At 46.8% G+C, this 19,820-nt stretch overlaps 1 protein-coding gene across 5 annotated transcripts in view; it reads left to right on the forward strand.

The window, feature by feature from the left end:
* Positions 1-5,920: 5,920 nt before the first annotated feature.
* Positions 5,921-19,820, forward strand: part of AGO2 (argonaute RISC catalytic component 2) — a 43,526-nt gene continuing 29,626 nt past the window's right edge. The window contains exon 1 of one of the 5 annotated variants that reach the window (XM_027452746.3): positions 5,921-6,135. In XM_027452746.3, the coding sequence (XP_027308547.1) occupies positions 6,105-6,135 (31 nt within the window). In that variant the 5' untranslated portion in view covers positions 5,921-6,104. Of the gene's footprint in view, positions 6,136-6,376; positions 6,513-11,320; positions 11,343-12,247; positions 12,269-19,820 lie in introns of those variants that run through there. The other 4 variants (XM_027452745.3, XM_072034279.1, XM_005021593.6 and 1 more) reach the window with 4 other exon arrangements.

Raw genomic sequence — 19,820 nt, forward strand, 5'->3', positions numbered from 1 at the left:
TATACATATACATATATATATATATATATATATGTTTCTGTGTATTCTACAGTTCTAGGATCCTGAATTACTTCCAGGGTGATGAGTTACTAGGGCTTGCTCCAGAAAGCCAATGCTCTGATGTAGGGTGATAATACAACTGTGCTGATAAAGATTTCATCAGATAGCACAGGAGTGTCTTCCTGATAAGCAAAGCAAAGAGGTTGGGTGCGAAAATTTCCTGAGGTGGGTGTTTTACACTTGGAGGACAGTAAAGGGCAGTGGCAGAGATTTGACTGAATACACTTGAGCTCTATTTACCAGCCAGGAAAGCAAAACATCAGGAAGGAGGGGATGAACTTGTTCCAACAAACATTTGCAGCTGATATATATGCATGCGTGCATAGATATATATACATACACACACCATTTAAAGAATTAGAGATAGCTGGGAGTGCTAACACTGGTAAATCATGTCAGTTTTAAAACTGAAAACAGAACTTTACTACTAATATTAAGAAAACACTGTGCTAATTCTCACAATTGTTATCATTATAGATTAATGATTGTACTTTATCAGTCGTTATTGCTACATATACAAAACGTTCAGTCCTTAACACTTCCTAAATTAGATGTGTGTGCACACTGCTACAGAGCTGGTGCTGTACAAAGCACAACTTTGGGTATTGACAGTCATCGAGGTGGCCAAACTCAAGAAGTCCTCACCAAGGAGACCTGAATCTCACATTTTCTTTCTCTTTTCCTGACACTGCTTAACTGTTTTGTTGTTTTTAACCTTTCTGAGCTGATTCTTCCTTTATTAATCAGCCTTTTTTCCTGCTATCAAGTTGCACTTTTTCAATAATTAGTAGTTGTCCACAAGTTTAGGGAGGAACCCTTTGTCAGGGAGTGTAATGATAGGGCAAGGGGGAATGGCTTTACACTAAAAGAGGGTAGGTTTAGATTAAATATAAGGAAGAAATTCTTCACTCATAGGATACTGAGGCACTGGCATAGGCTGCCCAGAGAAGCTGTGGATGCCCCATCCCTGGAGGTGCTCAAGGCCAGGCTGGATGGGGCTTTGGGCAAGCTGGGCTGGTGGGAGGTGTCCCTGCCCATGGCAGGGGGTTGGGACTAGATGGGCTTTAAGATCCCTTCCAACCCAAACCACTCTGAAGTTACTGATGATTGGGGGCCTCTTCTTTCAAGGCCTTTGCCATTATCCCACATTCAAACCTCACAGCAAGCAACACCTGCTATCAAGTTCCAGTTCACATGGTGAGCTCTCACACGAGTTGCACAGATCTGACAAACCAGGATCAGGGGCTCAACACCTTTACCCAAAGGTCTGAAGGCTTTCTGCTCCTGAGAGAGGGAAGGAGCTGGTGGTTAATCGGGGTGCCCTGTGCTGGTTGAGGCACATCGGGGTACTGTTAACCAGCGCAGTTATCCCCCCCTGCAACTGTTTTCCAGTGGTGGTCCCAGCTTTTTCTCGGCATGGTATGATTATGATTTTATAGCTGTACCTACTGGGCTATAGTGACACTGAGGCCAGGGCTTTTTTATTTTTTTATTTTTGGGGCAGGGGTGGATTTGAGAAAGCAACTATTCACCATTAAATTGTCTTCTCCAACCTTGTTCATTAATAGTATCAGTACAGTATCTGCTTTTCCTATCCTCTTTTTGGAAACAACTTGTTCCTTAGCAGATTTTTTTTCTTTGTTTCACCCTTTCTCATAACTGCGTTCAAACCCCAGAAATATTTCCAGGCCTGAGTCCGTGACTATAGTGGGAAGTCCAGCTCAGAAACCTGCCTGGACAGGCTGCTCCTTTGGGCTCACAACAAAGAAAAAACTCTGCTGCTACTTGCAGTGGTGACAATCAGCACACAGCACATCCCCAATAGGTGGTGCTGCATCTTTTTAATAGTTTTTAATTGCTGTAGTGTTTGCACTGATCACCTACAAAAGTAAGTCCTGTTTGAGTCCTGCTTGAGTCCTTCACCTTTTTTCTGATCTTGTTTTATATTTTCATTGTGCAAAGCAAAAAATATATTTTATTATGAAAAGGACATAGAGTATGTAAGAAATCTAGTGTGCACACTCCAGAATAACAGTTTAAAAGTCTGGCCACTTGAGAGCTGGAATAACATAAGCTTGAATTCCTTTACAGTCAAGAATCAGATTTACATCTTTCTTCTCTGAGTAACATTTTTTTGCCATTGTATCATTATTATAAATGACTAACAGGCATTATAAACTGTTTTTTAAATTAATTTAGTTTAAAAATAAAACAGTTGTGCTTAGTGAGGTCAAAATATGTTCTCTCATCAAAGAAAAAAGCCATATATACTGCCACTAGCTTATTTGTATATAAAATATTTACCCCCAGTTACCTCTTTTTATATAAGTGATTCTTAAAAGCCATTCATAAACACCACCTTACTTCAAAAATATTAGAAAATGCACGGTTTTCCTCAAACCAGTAATTCCTTCTTTGGGAAATACCAGTTCTAGGAGATTTCAACTTGAAATCTAGCAGTTATGATACGGTATCTATCATAACTGGTATCTGCCAGTCAAATTTTTCTCTAAAGAAACCTGATTTTGAGCATTTCAGCAATTCTTAATAATACTTTGTAATTGTTAATATTAGTTTATTAACAGCATGTTGAGAAGAACGCTTTTATAGAGCTTTCAAACCAATCTGACCCCAAATCTTTTCAAAAATAGAGGGGGTTTTGTGTGTAAACAGTGAGGGTTTTTTTTTTTTTTTTTTTTTTTTGGGGGGGGGAATGCGGGTGAAATTGCTCAGTAACACATCATTAGGTTTCAGTGTGTCCCAAAACATCATTTGGCAGTGACAGAAAGCATGAGAAGTAATGCAAATGACCTGCGTATGCCGTTACTACTAGAACAGGGGAAGACCAGAGCCGTAACTCTCCCCAGTAACCCAGAAATCTTGCAGAGAGTGTACAGTAGCATGAAAACAGCCTGCAGGAACACCAGGACTTCTACATGGAAAAAAAAAAAAAAAAAAAAAAAAACTGTTTAAATAAAGCTATTTAACTGATTTACTATTTAACTGATTGTGCAAGCCCGCAGTCATGTATACACAGTGATAAGCCCTTTTGCTTATGAAGTTCGAAACCCACAGAAACCAGCTCGAAATCAATACAATACTGCACTCTAGCCTGTTCCAGATATTCATTGCTGTTCTCCAGATCTATATTTTCCAGAGAGTGTCTGAATTGATTGCAGTGTTCTTCAGAACCCAAAAGTAGCATGGGATATGTCTTTACTGTCTTGTGCAACCTCCCCTAAATGTCAGCTATCTTCTGTTCCTTGGTGGCTTGTTAATTTCCAACTGATTGCAGAGTACCAAAACAAACTCTATATTTTTTATTTATTTTTACTTTTGGCAGCTGGGTGAGGTATCAGATGAAGTTGCATGTCGGCACATCCTTTCAGCAATGACCGTTGTTTTCAGTCGGGTATTTCACAAGCAGAACGACGTGGAAAGGTGAGATGGGATTATCGGTGTTTGTGTGTGTTTGTTTTTTGTCCATCACAGAGGTGGCTCTTTTCCTGGAAGTCTGGATTGAACTCATTCCACATGCCTACCAACATGAGGAGCTCTTCCTTCAGGTGGAAATACCATAAGAAATACCACATCCTGCAGTGGGGGGCTCCAAGGTCCTTTTACCAAATCCTCTTAACCTCACATATAGCCCTCTTAACCTAAAATCTGCGTGTTGTGTGCTAGAATTTGTATAAAATGAGAGCTGTTTCTCACAAAATACCTTTAAGTGCAGTCTTGTGACTGAAATATTTGTTGTAATTTTTGACTGAAGTATATATAAGCTTTGATAATTTTTTTGAGTACTAACGGACCTGGTATTAAAATGCTTGACGTGCTATTAGTGATGTTTGCTAACTACCACATCACATCAGGTGCCAGGGATTAAAAGTCACAGATTTTGAAATGCCTTCATTACTTGTGATGGATTATTTTCATCTTGTATTCCCTGTGTAGCAAACATAAGCCGTGTTATTTCTCTTGCTAGAACAGTAAACAAACTGCTCATATGATAGTAGCCCTACTACATTTTTCCCCCAGCTCTTTCACGTCTAATTTTTAAACCTGAGTAGGCAAAGGTAGGTGCCAAGACAGGCATGTAGCTACATTATCCAGCTGGTGCTGGTGTGAGGCAGTAAATCTAGACTTAGCTGGGTGAGATGAGGTGGTGGGTACTGGATGCCAACTTCTCCATGATCACCACTTTCAACGGGCTTTTCTAGAAACCTATCTGTGGATTTTTATGTTCTCTTGTACTTAAATGCAGGAGGTCTAACAGGTACACGGGTATGCATAATGTTAGCGGGAGTTATCCTCCTAATCAGATTGGAGAGATTGATTTAAATATAGTATCAAAAACTCAGATGCTGCTATAGGGACTGTATGATTTCCCACTCTCACCTCAGCATTTAGTACTGCCTGATACAGCAGAAAGGCCAAAGTTGCCTCAGATAACTCTCTTCTGAGTCTGGTTTGGGGGGATTTTGTTTCCTTTTTTCAGCCTCGACTAACCTTATTTAGCATAAACCAAGAAATTATGGGTGTTTGTGCAAAAATGTTAAAGAACTCTTCACAGAGGGGACAGCAGCAACCCCTTTGCCAGCTGCCTTGGCAGACCATCTTCAAAGTCTCTCTTTATACTTGTGCTCCAGCCACTTGGCTTTTCTCTAGAAATGAATTTGACCCGTTGTTTTGTCCAGATGAGCAGTTAACAGCAACCCCTGAATATCTATCTACCTACCAGTACCACCCAAAGGGGAGTAAGTATCTAGCTGATGTCAATTTGGAATAGCTAAATGCTTCTATTATCACTTCATATACAAACTGATGAAGGAGGATATTAAATGGTTTGAATAACCAAGCAACACGTTCACCGTGTCCCCTAGCACATACAATTAACTGAAGGAATTTAGTTGACTTTGAAGGGGCTTGACTGAATGAGATTTTTTTTTTTTTTTTTAAAGTCACCCTCATCTAAATGGCGCCGCTGGAGGAAAGTATGGATCATAGCTGATGTAATGTAATTAATGTTTTCTGGTGGAAGTGAGCTCATGCTTTAACTCAGTCTCCTTAGCAGGTTTGTTTTTTATTATTTTTTTTTTCCTATTTTCTCCTCCTGAAGTGAAGAACCAATGAGGTAATTACCAATTAGTCCTGAAAACTGCTCCAGGAGTCACCACAGACCATCTCCCGGGCCTCAGTGCATCACGCTGACCAACATTATGCCTCTTTCACGTTATGGCAATTGCTACTTTGCATCCTCCTGTACCAAACCTCATGTATGGATGGCCAGGAATTATCTTTGTGTAGGACAGGGAGGTACCACAACACAACCCGGATTCCTAGATGGGACAAAAAGTGGATGTGGCACGGAGGTGTGAGGGAAATGGGGTGATCTAAGGTTTTCACAGTAGAGAGGGAGCCTGAAGCACTTTGCATTTTGCAAAGTCCTCTAGCAGCCACCCTACGCTTTTATTTCAGTACAACTGCCGACACCACACCTGCCTAAAACAGAAGCTGAGGCAAAACACCCTTTTGTTTCGCCTTAGCGGCTGGCTGCGACCCTTAGAAACGCTTCTCCCACAGACGCTCCGCGCCTGCTCGGCCACACCAGCAGGCGAAGAGCAAAGCCCGGCGGCATGGCTGAGGAAGAAATCGGTCAGGGGAGGAGGAAGAGGAGGAGGAAGAAGAGGAGGAGGAGGGAAAGCGGCTGCCATTGGCAGCACGCAGCCGGCCCCACAGCCGGGGCCGCGGGGCCCCTCAGGCGGCGCCCGCCCCGCTTCCCGCTCGCCGCGGGGGCTGAGGGAGGGAGGCGGGCAGCAGGCGGAGCGCCCCTTCCCCGTGACCCCACAGCTCCTCCCTTCTCCCCGCTCCTCAGGGCCGCCGAGTAACCTGGTTTTAACGCGGGCCCTCCTCCTTTTTTTTTTTTTTTTCCCTTTTTCTTTTCCTCCTCCCTTTCCCCCCCCTTCTCCTCCAGCGTTAAGCGCGGCTCGGGCTGCTCCCTTTCCCTCCCTTTCCCTCCCCTCGCAGCCGCCTCACACGGAGACATGTACCCGGGAGCCACCTCCGCCGGACCCGGTGAGGCTCGGACCGCTTTCGCCTCCACTCTCGGGGGCTTTCTGGGGCTTTCAGCTCGGGCTCGCTGCGTGCCTGAGGGACGGGGACGAAGGGGGGGAAGGAGGGGGACGGCTGAGGGGAGGCGACCGCCGGCGCACGAGGCGCCCTGAGGTGCTCCCCCCTTAGTATTTTACCCCCAGACGGGGCCGTTTTGGAGCCTTTAGGCCCTGTTGGAGCCTCTGAGGCCGTGGGGAAGGAAGGGGCAAAGCCTCGGTGCTGTCCTGAGGCCCCGGGAGGGGCGGCTCGGTCCCCCCCCTCCTCTCCCCTCACGGCCGCCGTGAGGCGAGGGGGCGGCGGGGAGCCCCCCGGCTCCGTGTCGGGGTCGTTCCCCGGGTTGGGTGAGCTCCTTTTCACCTTCTTTCCCCCCTCCAGGCCGGCTGTGCTGCCAGCTCAGCCTCCTGCTGGCAGCTCTGGGGTCTCCATTTCCTTCCCTCCCCGCTCCCGGCAGCGGGCCGCATCCTCCTGGCCTGCCCCGGGGCTGAAGGAGGTCGGGGGGAGCCCGCTCGTCACGGGCCCTGCCTCGTTTTGGGGGGTTTTAGGTGTTGGGAAAAGCTGCCCAGGCCCTACCCAGGCACCGGGTAGGGCTGGAAGGGGTTATCGGCTTCCTTAGGTGTCCTCAGGCTTCGTCGTGTAACGAGTGTCGGGAGCTGGAAGATGAACGTGGGCAGAAGAAAGGTTGCCAGCTCCCTCAAGGACCCCCGATATTATTTAGGGAAACTATATTAATATCATATAAGTGTGTATTGTTACTACAGGACAATGCTTTTTCTGATTCCGGGCTGTTTCTGTGAGGCAGTTTCTATTTTCATGTAGGAACTGGAGTGTTTGGACGGCTGGTGCCTCATAGCTGTGTGTTTGTTTTTTTTTTTTTTTCTTTTTCCTAGAAAAGTTTCAGAACAAGTCGAACTTCCTGTACTTTAATTTACTGTTCCTGACAGCTTTGCATAAAATCTCTCGCCCTTATTCCTGAATTCCTTAGCGAGGAGCAGCGCAGCGAGGTACGGGACCTGTGGCTGAGGTGGCTCCTGCTTCCCACGAACCATTCCAATCCCGGCACCCGCGGCTGGCTGCTGCCTTCTTTTTTTTCTTTGCTTTCCCCTTGAGGGGCCAGGAATCAAGAAGGGCAGCCAGGAGGAGGATTGCTGCTGTGCTAGGAAAAGCAGAGGAGCTGTACTTCTCGCTTTTCTCCCTCCGGTGCTGAAGGCCTTTACTAGAAGCCCTGGGAAGATGGGGCTCTGCAGCTGAGTGGGGTTCAAGGCTTTGCCTCTCGCACACTTTCGTACCAATAACCGTGAGGAAACGTTGATTTAATCATTTCCTTTGCTTCCAGCGTCAGGTTCTCTTGTTTCCACGGTTGGCGTACAGGTATTCGTGGAGCTTAGGCTGTGCTGTTGTTGCTAAGGCTGCTCACCTGTCAATACATCTTGTTCAAAATTGCAGGGCCAAATTATTGAAAATACTGGTGGTGTATGGAGTGAGAGTAGTTTTACTACTAGTGTGGGGGATAATTGCTGCAGGTGACTTAGAAATTAAACTGATACTCACATCTTAAAGAAAAGGTACAGCACTGAGGAAGCTTCCAGGGTGGAAGCCTTTTGCAGCTGCACTCCCTAAAAGTTCCCTAACCCTAAATATTGGGGGGTTTGAGGGGAACTTGGTGTGCTGTGTGGAGGGTGGAGCGGAGTTCAGGCACTGCAGCCAGGCTCTGTGATAAGATGGGACCTCGAAGGTACATCGGAACCGATAAGCTGCGTGTTTGCTAGCCTGGGCCAACGGCCTGCCATGGTTTTTGAGAAAATGCTGCCCTTTTGGTGAACTTTGTCCATTATCATAGCATAATGATACCGAAACACACCTCCAGCCTAAAAGCTACGTGTATCCAAGGTGTAACCATATGTCGCTGAGGTTGTGCTTTAAGTTTTTCTAGTCTATACCTTTAAAAGCAAAGTCAGAACATTTCACACCAACCAAGGGTGGTATGCATGTCAGTCAATTTCCACCTAAAGATAAGAAATAGATTAGTTTAAGGGAGAGGGGATGTTGGGGAAGATACCTCCTGATGAATTGGGCATCACTCCCAATTACTTGAACCCTTAACGCAACAAGGTGGAAGTCCCTCTGTCTTCCTTCCTTTGCTCTCTGATCCTCCTGCTCTCCCTTTCACTCAGAGTGGTCTTTCCCCAGCACTGGATTTGGTGTGTAAGGGTATTTTCCTCATAGTAGAAGATCCCTTTCTGAGCCTTGGGCTTTTGATGCCACGAATACTGCACTTTTACTGAGTTGTGGGCTCAGTAAAAGTCTCGGAGGCTCAGCACTTTCCCCTGTTCAGAGCTGGGCAGCAGCAGCATCTGTCGTGAGGTATGAGCTGCGAGCTCTTCACACCGTCAGGTTCTCTGCTTCCTTCCCCAGCCAGGCTTCCAGCAGTCCCAAATACCTTCCTGCTGGCAGGCAGGGCATTCAGCTAGCACTTTATTTGTGAAGAGAGCCCCGAAGAGGCATGGAAACGGGGCCTGTCAGCGGGATGCTTGGCCGTCCTGCACGAGGTGTGCCGTGCGGTCTGCTGCTGCCAGTGAAAGTTCCCTTCCACATGCTCAGCTGCTACCTGAGTGCGCGCTGAGATCCGCCTGAGAGGAATGAGCACGGGCTGTGGTTTGCAAACACGCACGGAGACGCGGCTGCTGTGAGTGCATGAGAGCTCCAGCCCCTGCGTGGCTGTCAGCACATCCTTGACGCCGTGTAAATGCTCCATTCATGCTCCTCCTCGCTTAGATCTTGCTGCCCTTTGCTCCTCTCCAGCCCATGTATACATCCGAGCTGCTCCCTTCCTCCAGCTCCCCTTGCCAAAACTGGCTGCTGCCACCCCCATTCCGTCACCTTGGCCCCCTTGAGCTGGCTCCATTTGCCCAGGGTTTGCTATTTTCATCTTCATTCTTGCTTTATTATTTTTTTTTTCTCTTGGAAATGGTAGAAAGCAAGCTGGGAAGGCTGCATCTGACTAATTTCACAAAATTGCTGCTGAACGTGGAAACTTTGTTTGAACACGCTGTTACGCTGGGGGAAGATACTTTTAGTAGGAGAGCAGGATATCCCAAAATCACTTCTTCCATGCTTCGCAAAGCTGTGATCCCTCTTCCTTTTCCCCAAGTATTGACTCATTGACTTAGTGTTTAATTTGCTGCATTTTTCAGTCCCTACACTTTGTTGCCTTCAAGAAACTTAAAAGTAAGAAATGTGAAAGCATGGGTGAGATTTTTGCTTTGCTTCTTTTAACACAAGAAGCTTGATAGTCTTACATCTCGGGATATCTTTTCCAGGATGGAAACATAAAAGTGGCATAAAAAGGGAATGTTTGGGGCTGGAAGGGACCCTCAAGGATCATGTACCCCATGATCATCTCTGCCTTGGGCAGGGCCGTCATAATAAAAACTCTGTCTTTCTATCAATTTGGCTTGAAGAAGTGATTAAAACTTCCATAAACTTCTGTAACTTCCACTGCAGAGCATTTCTCTGTTTCTAACTTCTCTCCTTTTCATGCTGCAGGTGCCTTTCTGAGTCTTTGAAAGGATGTTTGATTTTGTCTGCTACCTGACCTCCTAATTTGTTGTCGAAGCAGCAGTTGTCTGATACAACTGACTTTGTAAAGGGGGGTTTGGTTTCCATGCGAAGCACAGACTCTGCTTCTTGTGCTAAAAACTACTTGGGAGTTCTCTGTATCAAAGCAGTGAAACTCAGGCTATTTTCTCAGTTGCTGTTTGGCTGAAAGTTCCCTCTTTAAAAGCTGTTAATAGACTTTTGAAACTTTTAAAATCTTTCTTGAGTTTCAATGCATGTGTACTCGTTTTTAACCCCCTGGTATTTTCTTGACAATATGCCGTGGTTGCACATTCTCTCTCTTTAGTCCTAAAACATGCAGGGAAGGGTGTGCTCCCCTCCACACCAGGTGCTGGAAGTGGCAGCATCTTCATCTGGAGGATCTGAACTCCACCTGCATCCTCCCAGCACATGCCCCGAGGGCAGCAAGAATGCCTGGCACCTCCTGTCGCTGCTCTTTGTGTTTTGGAAAGTTTTTTTGGGCCCTGCTCTGAATGTGCCAGCTCGGCTGGTGGCACACGGTTGTGTGGTTTCCTCGGCTTTGTTTGGACAGCGAGTTGTGTTGAAATCCATTGTAAGCATACATGAAAGAGGCAATAATTTAACGTGCACCTTCAGCTCTCCCTTTTTGCGTGAGATTTCTTCCTTCAGCTTAAATCCCTTTTGTCATCTGTACCCACAAATCACAGTGAGTTTTTTTCAGGAGCAGTGTCACCACAGCCAGGGTGTTTTCCTAAAGAAGACAACTCCTTACTCCGTTGGCTGAGCCTGCTGTGTAATCGTAAGGGATCTTAAAGATGTGGCAGTGATGAGGTGCAAAGCCAAGTGATGAATGAAACCTTCTCCTTTTCTGTAGCGAGCCAAGGTACACAAAAGATTCACGATGCGGAAAGTGGAAGTTGTTTTTCAGCGGTGGTTCTCTCCTTGGCTGTGCAGAAACGTGGGGTTCAGTACCCTCATCAAGCAGTCTAGGAGGGAGTGTCCGTTCCCAAAAATATCCCTTCTGAGTTCTTCTGGCCCCCCAAAAGTTGTGGGGATCGGGCTGAAGTGTGCAGTAAACGTCTCCGTGTTAACTTGGCGTCGCAACCGGCCGCGGTTCGTGCTAATTAGCAACTTTGCATGCGTAACAAGAGTCATCTCGGGGTGAGCAAAGCATGTGCCGACAAATAGCTTTGCAAAACTTGCCAGACTCGTCACAAAGGGTGTCGTGGCTTCTTGCTGGCCTTCCTGCAGCTTTTAGCGGGGTGCTCGGTCTTAGTTTGTAGTTCCAGAGTTTGTAGTACTCAAGCGACCTGAAAACGCTGCTCATTTTTAAATTTGATCCTCGGCTTCAGCGATGATTAAGAAAAGTCAGCCCTGAGCAGCTTGCTTTTGGGAAGTTAAGAAAGAAATCAGCTGATGGAAAATATGATGTGCGTTTGACTGTAGTGTCAGTGGGCAGGGACCTGCTCCGTGCGGTACTGAGTGAATTTCCCTTGCTGCCGTGCTTCCTTTCTGATGTCCACGCAGAGCAGCCAGCTGCTACGAAAAGTATGGCCTGTCCATAAAAAGTGCTGCACTTTTTAACTTAATGCAAGGTGGGTTTTGTTCTTTTCCTATTTATGTTAGTACCCAGAGATGGACTGAAACGTTTCCTTAGCAGCTTTATGCTCGCAAGATGGGGAAAGTAAAAGACAGACCCGAGTAGTGCAGTCCCCAGGTACGTCACACAAGTCCAGCCTTTCCCAGGTCTTACACCAGAGCTGTAATTCGTTAGCGTGATGATTTTTTTAGTAGCCATTTCTAAGAAGTAGAGCTTGAAAAGACCTTTTAGAAGCGTTCAGGAAGTGTTGCTGTGACCCCGGGGCAGGGCTGATGCCCCTATTTTTGTACACACGGGGCTGTTTTGGTAGGTGGTGCCTCGCAGCGCGCTCAGTGAGCCTCAGAGGTTCAGCAGAGGCTCGGAATACAATTCTCCTGTGAGCATTTTGACAAATTTGCGTGGTCTCTCTCTTTCCTTGCATTAAGGAAAAGCATTTCTTGTGGATACCCTCACAGCATTGCTGCAGCCGAGAAGCCAAGCGCTACCTGGTGACCATGTGCTCTTTTTTTTTTTAAACTGTGGGACTTTACAAAGTGCCACAGCCAAGGCAGAAGCAACCCATTGGCTCGGTGTGCTAATGACATAATTAAGTCACTCATTAAGTTGGCTTTCCCCCTCTCTCTCTCTGCTGCCGTTAGTGCTGTCTTTCGGATTCAGTTCTCATTGAGCTTTCCACAGGGCTGCCAAATCTTGGTCGCTTTTGGGTTGTGAAAGTGATTTTTAACCACAGCGCCTGCGAGAGCACTTCATTCTCTCTCCCCTTGTCGTTTGCTTCCCCTTTTCTGTTTTCGCCAGCGCTTCTCGGCCGCGTTTCGGCCCTGCTGCAGCTTTCAGTCGTCGTGCAGCCTTCACCAAACAGCCTCCTGAGAAACAAAGCTCCTCGCTGCTGAAAGCAGGTCTAAAAGCTGTCTGTGCAAGCCAGTAAGTTTACCTACACCCCAAACTAATCCCGCAGTGCTGGGGAAAGAAACAGTCGGGCTGACACTGGCGTGGGAGGCTGCACGAGGCACTGCGGGGCAAGCTGATCCAAAGTGAAACCAAAGCTCCCTCGTTCGTTGCCTCCACCTCCTGCCCCGGGAAGTTCTTCCTGCTCTGCTCCTCTCCAGGAACGTGCACGACAATGCAGCCTTTGGGATCCCGGGCAGCTCGGCCCCGCAGAGCTTTCTGTCCTAGCAGGGCTTTTTTTTTGTGCCTCTAATTAACGCGTGAAAATAACGAAATCTGAATTTTAATTTAGCACTAGGAAGCGTGCGGATGTGCCGATCTCGATTTATTTAAAACAAGCCAATTGGAGAAGAATTCCCAAGAAGGGAGGTTTCACTGGCTTAGCTGGATCGATCTAGGAATTGTTTGAAGTTAAACTTGTCATGCAGATGAACGAGGCTTTAAAACTTAATTATTTCTGGGGCCTTGGTGTGTACTTTTTGAAACTTGCTCAGCAAGCGGTTGCTATTAAAGGACAGGCGGCTGCTCATGCAGAGGGTGAACTCCTATCTAAATATTTCTGGGTTCTTGGCTTCTCTTATCCTTTGATAACAAACTTATTTCATTGTCCTTTCATACAACTGGGGGATTGCAGTGAATGCCCCCTTTTTTGCTGTTTTTTTAATATATTTATTTTTCTCTGCTGGTTGTCCTCTCCTGCCCTCAATCGTCTCTGAAATCTTTGTTTGCTCCCATGTGGAGGACAAGTCTGAGCAGGGGGGTCTCTTGTTTGTGTGATTTGTGATTTATTTTTTGAACTGCTGGTGAAATGCGAGGTTTCTCAAGCAATCGGATGTCTCACCTTCAGCTTTTCAGGCTTTCTAGCTTCCTCATTAGAAATATTTATGAGACAAAGGTTTAAAAAAAAAATCAGCCAAAACCCAGCAGCCCTCCAAACCCCAAACAAAACAAAACCAGACTTGGAGATGCTCAGATGCAGGTAGGAAAGCCAGGACGGAATGGATGTCGTGGTGAACCAACTGCGTTTCTTTCGGGGGATTGCTTCATCCTGTAGTGCTGGCACACTCGGGAACGATTTGCAGTGATTCAGGCTGAGTCAGGGTGTGTTCCTCAGAAAGTGAGAGCTTCGCTCAGAAGGAGGAACCTTCAAAAGGAGTTCCCGCTGGGGCGAGGAAGTTGGAGCTTGGTTGTTTGGATTTTGTTGTGTGATTAGAGTACAGTAGTGGTATTTTTTTCCCCAAGTGTTTCTGATTTGCAAATCTGTAGTCATGTAAAACTTCAGTGGAGGTATCGGCTTCCTGCTGGCATTTACACCTTTTCTGTTTTCACTTTTACACTTCTTTTTACATTTATAGATCCCTTAGAAGAAAAGGACAGCCCCCAAACGGAAATTTATAGGACTGGGTGCGACGTTGAGTAAGGTTTTACTAGTGACACTGCAGGAAGAACTGAATAACTTCATTTTTCTGCGGGGATTTGATCTCCCTGTAGTAAAATGCCATTATTTACGGTCTACTCCCTTGCTTTTGCTGTCACAGCTGGGGTGGTGCGGTGCCACGGCCGAGCCTGAATTCGTATTGACTGCTCGGAGAACCCGAGCTGCTTACAGGAAGCAGGTGGAGGGAAAGCAAGCTGTAACGGGGTGTGTGTGGGGAATATCACAGAGGCATCCTGCTGGAAGCCTGCACTCCTGTCATATCGCAATTATTCCATTCGTACAAACCTGTATTTTACCACTCATCCCAGCAGCGCCGAAAACCACAGCCCTATCTCTCCAAACCGCATCGCATGCTGCTGGATCTCCTAGTAGAGATGCTCCCGCAGCTGCTTTCACTACCAAAAATGATAAATCAACTGTGAATTTTCTACTTCCAAACCAAGACACGAGTTGTTTTTTTTTTTTGTTTGTTTGTTTTTTTTTAAAGATTAATCTGGTGTAGGTCTGGGCGAAGATTTCTTTTCCAAGCAAAGCGTGGCTGCTTCTGAGTTAGAGCTTAACAGCTGAGCTTTGTGAAGTAAAAAGATTTTTAGGCATGAGACTAACTCAAAATTCCTATTTGTAGACTTCAGGCAAAACTACTGCTATTCAAAGCGTGGGGTGGGTGTGAATGTACTCGCAAAAGGACAGAGCAAATGTGTCCATCCCGGGCTGTTTCTCTAATAAGCTGAGGACAAATCACTTCTGTGTTTCATTAAGTTGCACACAATGTGGATTACACTGGGGACGGAGGTTTGGGGCCTCCGTGGCACCAGTCTCCAGCTGGCGAGGCACAGCTCGCCAGAAACACATGCCAGGGGCAGAAGCCTGAGCCTTTAGAGCTTGTTGGGCTCTGTGGTGCTCGCGTGCGTGCGGGCACCAATGCCTCTGATAACAGGCAGCAGGAGGGAAGGAGCCAGGATAACCATGGGTCTGGATCTGTAAGTGTTTACTCCAGGCAAAATCACACAGCAGCGGGCTTGAGAATTAACATAGTTCGAATTCTTTCGTGGTAAGTGACAATTATTGCATAAAAATCGTGTTTAGATTAAGTCTGCTGAACGTAAGGAGATTACAGGTTTGCAGGCGATGCTGTTTAGCCGAGATGTTCCACTCTTTTTACCTGAATACTGGATTTCATGCGACAGCACTAAGAAATTAGAAGCAACGTGGCCTGGTGGTGGCCCTGAAGATCCCACTAATGTTGTACGAGGGCCTTAAAACATGCCTGTGGTGGTTTTAAGTTTCTTCACGGCTTGGGTCTGAGTGGAGATGGAGACGTGGTGCCCTGGGACGAGCAGGTGCTGGAGAGGAGCTCAGGAGCAGAATGGATGGGACCTGAGTGACCAAACTGGAGAGCGTTTTAGGGGCCATTCCAGGCAATAATGATTTAAAAACTGGATTATACCTGGCTAGGAAACTCAAGGAGAATACAGGAGGTGAATTACTGGGAGGCTTGCCTCCTCTCCACTCTTCCCCCCTTCTTTTTTTTCCTGAGGAGATCTCTAGCAATCTGTTTGCCCTCCACCCACTTGAATACTTGCCCTGCTTGCTATAGGTAGGACAAGAAGTGGTTAAAGGAGCTGCCCGAAGCAGCCCTGGACGCGCTTTATTTGCATAAACGGGTAGGAAGAATTAGTTTCTACCCTTTGCACCTTACCTCTTCCCATTCCTTCCAGATGCTTATCGGGTTGTTTGCCCTGTTGAGCCCCACAAAGTGCTGTTTTCCAGAGGAGGGATCAGCAGAAAACCTCAGGAGATCTCGGGGCAGTCCCACCTTCGCGTGGGGCCTTCAGGAGGTGATGTTTAAGATAATGCTGTCGCAGCTCCTGGATTCAAACCCACCTGCACCACCTCCTCCTTCCCTCCAGCACCTCTTTCGTGGTTTGCTGAATTAACCTTATTCCTAGGGATAAGGTTAAGCCCGTTACCTTTCCTCGATGCCTGAAATCTACTCCAAGAGCCCTGTGCCTTGAGTGAGGAGCTTTCTGGACGCCAAGAGGCGCTCAGTGAGGAGCAGAGACAGTCGTGTAGATTCCTTTGCCCTCGTAGTATCAAGGGACTGTGAGCTGCAGCTTGGAGTTCTCCTTATCTCCTAGAAAACACCGCCAGCCTCTTCCCTATCTGCGGCTAGCGGTTCTTAACAGACAGTTTGAAAGTTGAGCTTCTCTCCAAAACACGGACTGTGGAAAAACCTGAAGGTGGTCCTAAGTGGTTTTAGTTGGTTTGGGGTGGAAAAAGGGAAAAGCCAAAGCCCCTCTGACACACAAAAACAGCAGAATTCGATTCAAGAAGCAGTATTTGCAGTCGTTTTGGGGTCTGTGCTGCCTGCAGTGTGGGGTGGACGAGCAGGGCACATCAGGTGCTGCAGGGGAAGCGGAATTAACATTAAATTGCAATTCTTTATGCAGGCTTGAAGTTTGGACTTCTTTTAATACTTGGGTGTCAAGTAATTAGTCCATCTGATATCCTTAAAAAGTGTTTGTTGTGCCTCTTCTGTTAGTGCAGAGAGAATTTATTCTGTCTTCAGGTTAAGCTTTGTTGCCTGTGGCTCACTTTGTTTCGAGTCCTGCTTACGATGAGTAAAACTGCACCAGAAAATGTTTTTGAAGGGCTTAAAGCATCCTCTTCAAACGGCAGCTTCAGCATCTGCAAACACCCATCCCGATGATCCAAAGGAACTGCCCTCGATGTCTGCTATCAGCGACTTGGATCCAAAGCAGAGCTGCCAAATGAGGGGCTGTATTTTTAGAAGAATAGTTTAAAAGACACTTCCTATCGACAAACGTGGGCTACAGCAGCCCGGTGCTAAAACATTTGTGAGTTGTGCAAACATCACCTGACTATTAAAGATGTGTCAGGGCTTGCTACGCCGGGAAACTTATTGATATAATTACCCTGGTCTAATTACGCTCAGACGATCTCCTGTGTCGACAAGCCCTCGGATGCAACCAGCTCGGCCCCTTCTTATTTAGTAACTCGTTAGGCTCTGATATTATTACCAGGGCCTAATTGGCTGCTGAAAATCTGTGATATCCAAGCTTGGCGCTGACCTGCGACACCTCCGGGTACTGAGCAGCCCGGCAGCGAAGTTTTACAGCATCGGGAAGGATGAAGGACGGTGCTGGAAGCCTGCAAAGTGGTTAGAAATGAATGAAACGGCCCCAAAAACGCAGTTACACAACCGGCTGGATGTCAGAGCCACATTGAGAAGCGCGGCTCATTCACACCTTTCATGTGCTGGGAGTGTCTTGGCCAGGTGGCTCCCTGAGTCACTCTTATCTCGGGGTTGATCGGCGTTGTTTGGATGCAGAGGGAGCCGCACGCAGGCGGCCTCGCTTTTGCAGGCAGGTTGTACATTTCAAAACCACCTAATTTATGCTAAAGTAGCATTTCTGGGCTCGTTTCCCTGTTGGTGTGTAGCTCCTCTGTTCCTCCTTCCTCTTCCTCCTCTTCTCTTTTCCCAGAGCAATGCTGCTTGGGGTTTACTTCCCTTTACAAGGATGGTATTTTTCTAATATCTGGCTTTTCCCAGATTCCTTTCTTTTTGAGAAATCACATTTCTTACGAGCGATAACTCTGAACATTCGGTCTGTGTAAATTGGGTGAATTATAAAAGGAAGCGACTTCATGATTAAAAATTAAGCCTGAAGATGCTCTGTGTGGGCACCTCGCTATTGAATCTCCAGCGTACCTTGCTCCAAACCCTTAAAACAGAGCTCTGGTCCAGGTATCCACGTGGAGTTCTTGAAATGCTGTCTCTGAAGGCAGCGTCCGTGCTTGCGAAGGAGCCTCTGGAAAAGCAGGGACGGAGGAAAATAACAAGGAAAAAACCACGGGGGTGTTTGGAGAGCTGCCAGCAGCGGCCCTTCGGGCCCTGGCGGGTGGGTGCAGGGAATTGCTCGGGAGCTGGGCAGTGTGTTGGGACAGCTTTGAACACAGCGGCTACGTTTTGTGGGTTTTCTTCAACAAAAAAAGAGTGACAATGCTCTGAACTCAGCGTGCTGTGCCTCTGAACTTCACAGATGGTCTCTGTAACGCGTTTCCCACAAGATATCTTGCTTTTTCTCAGCAGTCTTAGTCTGAGGTGGTAGTCCCTACAATGAGTTCACGCCACCGGTTGTCATTTTTGCTTTAACTTGGGTTTTCCCCTGCAGTTAGGTTGGCATCCCTCAGTCCTCCAGCTGCAGCGTGTGCAGCGACGTAGGCTGCCTGCTTATCGGGTCAGCGCTGCTGTTTAATAAACAGGACTTATCTCCTTCAAGCACCACCCTGCCCTAAATAAGTTTGCTTGGTGAGCTGAGCCAGAAATAGCTTTTTTTTTTTTTTTAATTGGATCATTTAAAAAAATAAAAAAAAGTTAAAAATACGTGGTGCAGGTGTGCTGTCAAACTGCCTCCTGATCTTGTCCAGCAGCGTGCTACTCTTCAGAGAGGTGAAAAATGCTGCATCAAACCTGGCCCAGAAAAAAGGAAGGGCAGGGAAATAAGGCTGGAAAATACCTAGGAAATAAATAAAATGTCAGAAAGCGTAAAAATGGGGGGTGAAGAGAAGGGAAATGCTTCGTATGGATGGGATAACAGTTGAGCAGGTACTAGTGGTAAGGCAATCCACACTCCATCCTAGCTGGATCATGGATGAAAAGAGCAGAAATGTTCAAAGGCAAATGCCAGGAGTCTGGGCAGAACCTGGAAATGTTTTTGGAGTGGCTGGTGCTATGGGAATGATAGGGAACAACCCAAAAAATACAGAATCGTGTCAGTGCCCAGGCCACTGTGGTTGAACGGGGATGTTAGAGAAAAGTGGAAATGAAAGTAAGGGCTTTAAGACAACAATAAAAGCAATAAAATGGCTTGTTGAGTAATAGAAAGCTTTGAAACGTTGCAGCTCTAAATGTTTGTGGGAGCGGCTTTCTCACCTGGTCCTGCAGAGGAGGGGCAGTGACAGAGCAGTCTGGTGCCACGGTAAGGGGCAGCTTGGCCACATCTAGCCAGGTTTAAATCCGAAACCACAACCAGTGCTGAGTCTAAAAGGCCGTGAGGATAACCTGACCAGGATGAAATCAGCCAGAAGCAAGAGAGTATAGTTGAGCATTACCCTTCTGGAAGCACTTTCCAGCAGACAAGGTGACAGACATGTGGATCAAGGAGGTTCTGTGTCGAAGACTGAGCTGGGTGATCCCAGAGCCCCACCTGGGTGCCTACATGTAGTGAGGAGCCCCCTGGGCTCGTTCACACCTGAGCATTTTGCAGCATTTAGACCTCTGGCAAGCTGAGCACTGCTGTTTGAGGAGCTTTGGATGCTCAAATTGCTCTCTCAGATTCTTTCTGGTGGATTTTTAATGGAATTCCTAGGTTAAAGCAAGCAGCTATTGCGCTTCGGCTCTGCCTCGCCCGATCTATAGCAGCCGGCTGTTGGTTGAGCTCAGCCACAGGCTGTTTGCTCTGTTTGCTCTCTGCATCAAGGAAACAGCAGGGCATAGCTGAATTCTAACGCGCCGTGTTTGCCAGGGAGCAGAGATGTGCAGGAAGGGCTCCTGGGCTTCATTCCTGCTCCTGGCAGGCTGCGGTGATCAGAGCAAAATGCACACAGCTGAAATACGCCTGTGGTATTTGCTTTACGTGCGTACAAGCCTTTCAAATAACAACTTCAAAGGTGGCTTAAGTAGTGTAAACTCCATCCTACAGGTGTTTGCTCAAATAAAAGCGGGTAGGTGATTTGCTTCTGTATCTCTTTTGAAACTGAGACCTTCCCTGCAAGAAAGTGATGCTCTAGTTCTTGCTTTTCCAGCAGTGCGTGCTTAGCATCTCAAAATCCTGTGCAGGGTAGGGAAGTGCAACTGGTTTTAAGGTTTTGATCAATAATCAGGACTAGGAAATACAGCAAATAATGAACCAGCGTCGGAAGAGGAGACTTACGGACTCCTGTTAGTGTGTTTTTTTGTTGTCATTCTTAGTTTGGGTTACAGGTTTTAATGTGTTCTACTTCATTGGTCAACTAGGCTGCAAATTTGCTCAAAAGCCAGTTGAATGTAGCTCACGTGGCTAATTT

Source organism: Anas platyrhynchos, chromosome 2 (genome assembly GCF_047663525.1).
Source record: "Anas platyrhynchos isolate ZD024472 breed Pekin duck chromosome 2, IASCAAS_PekinDuck_T2T, whole genome shotgun sequence".
NCBI classification, from domain to species: Eukaryota; Metazoa; Chordata; class Aves; order Anseriformes; family Anatidae; genus Anas; species Anas platyrhynchos.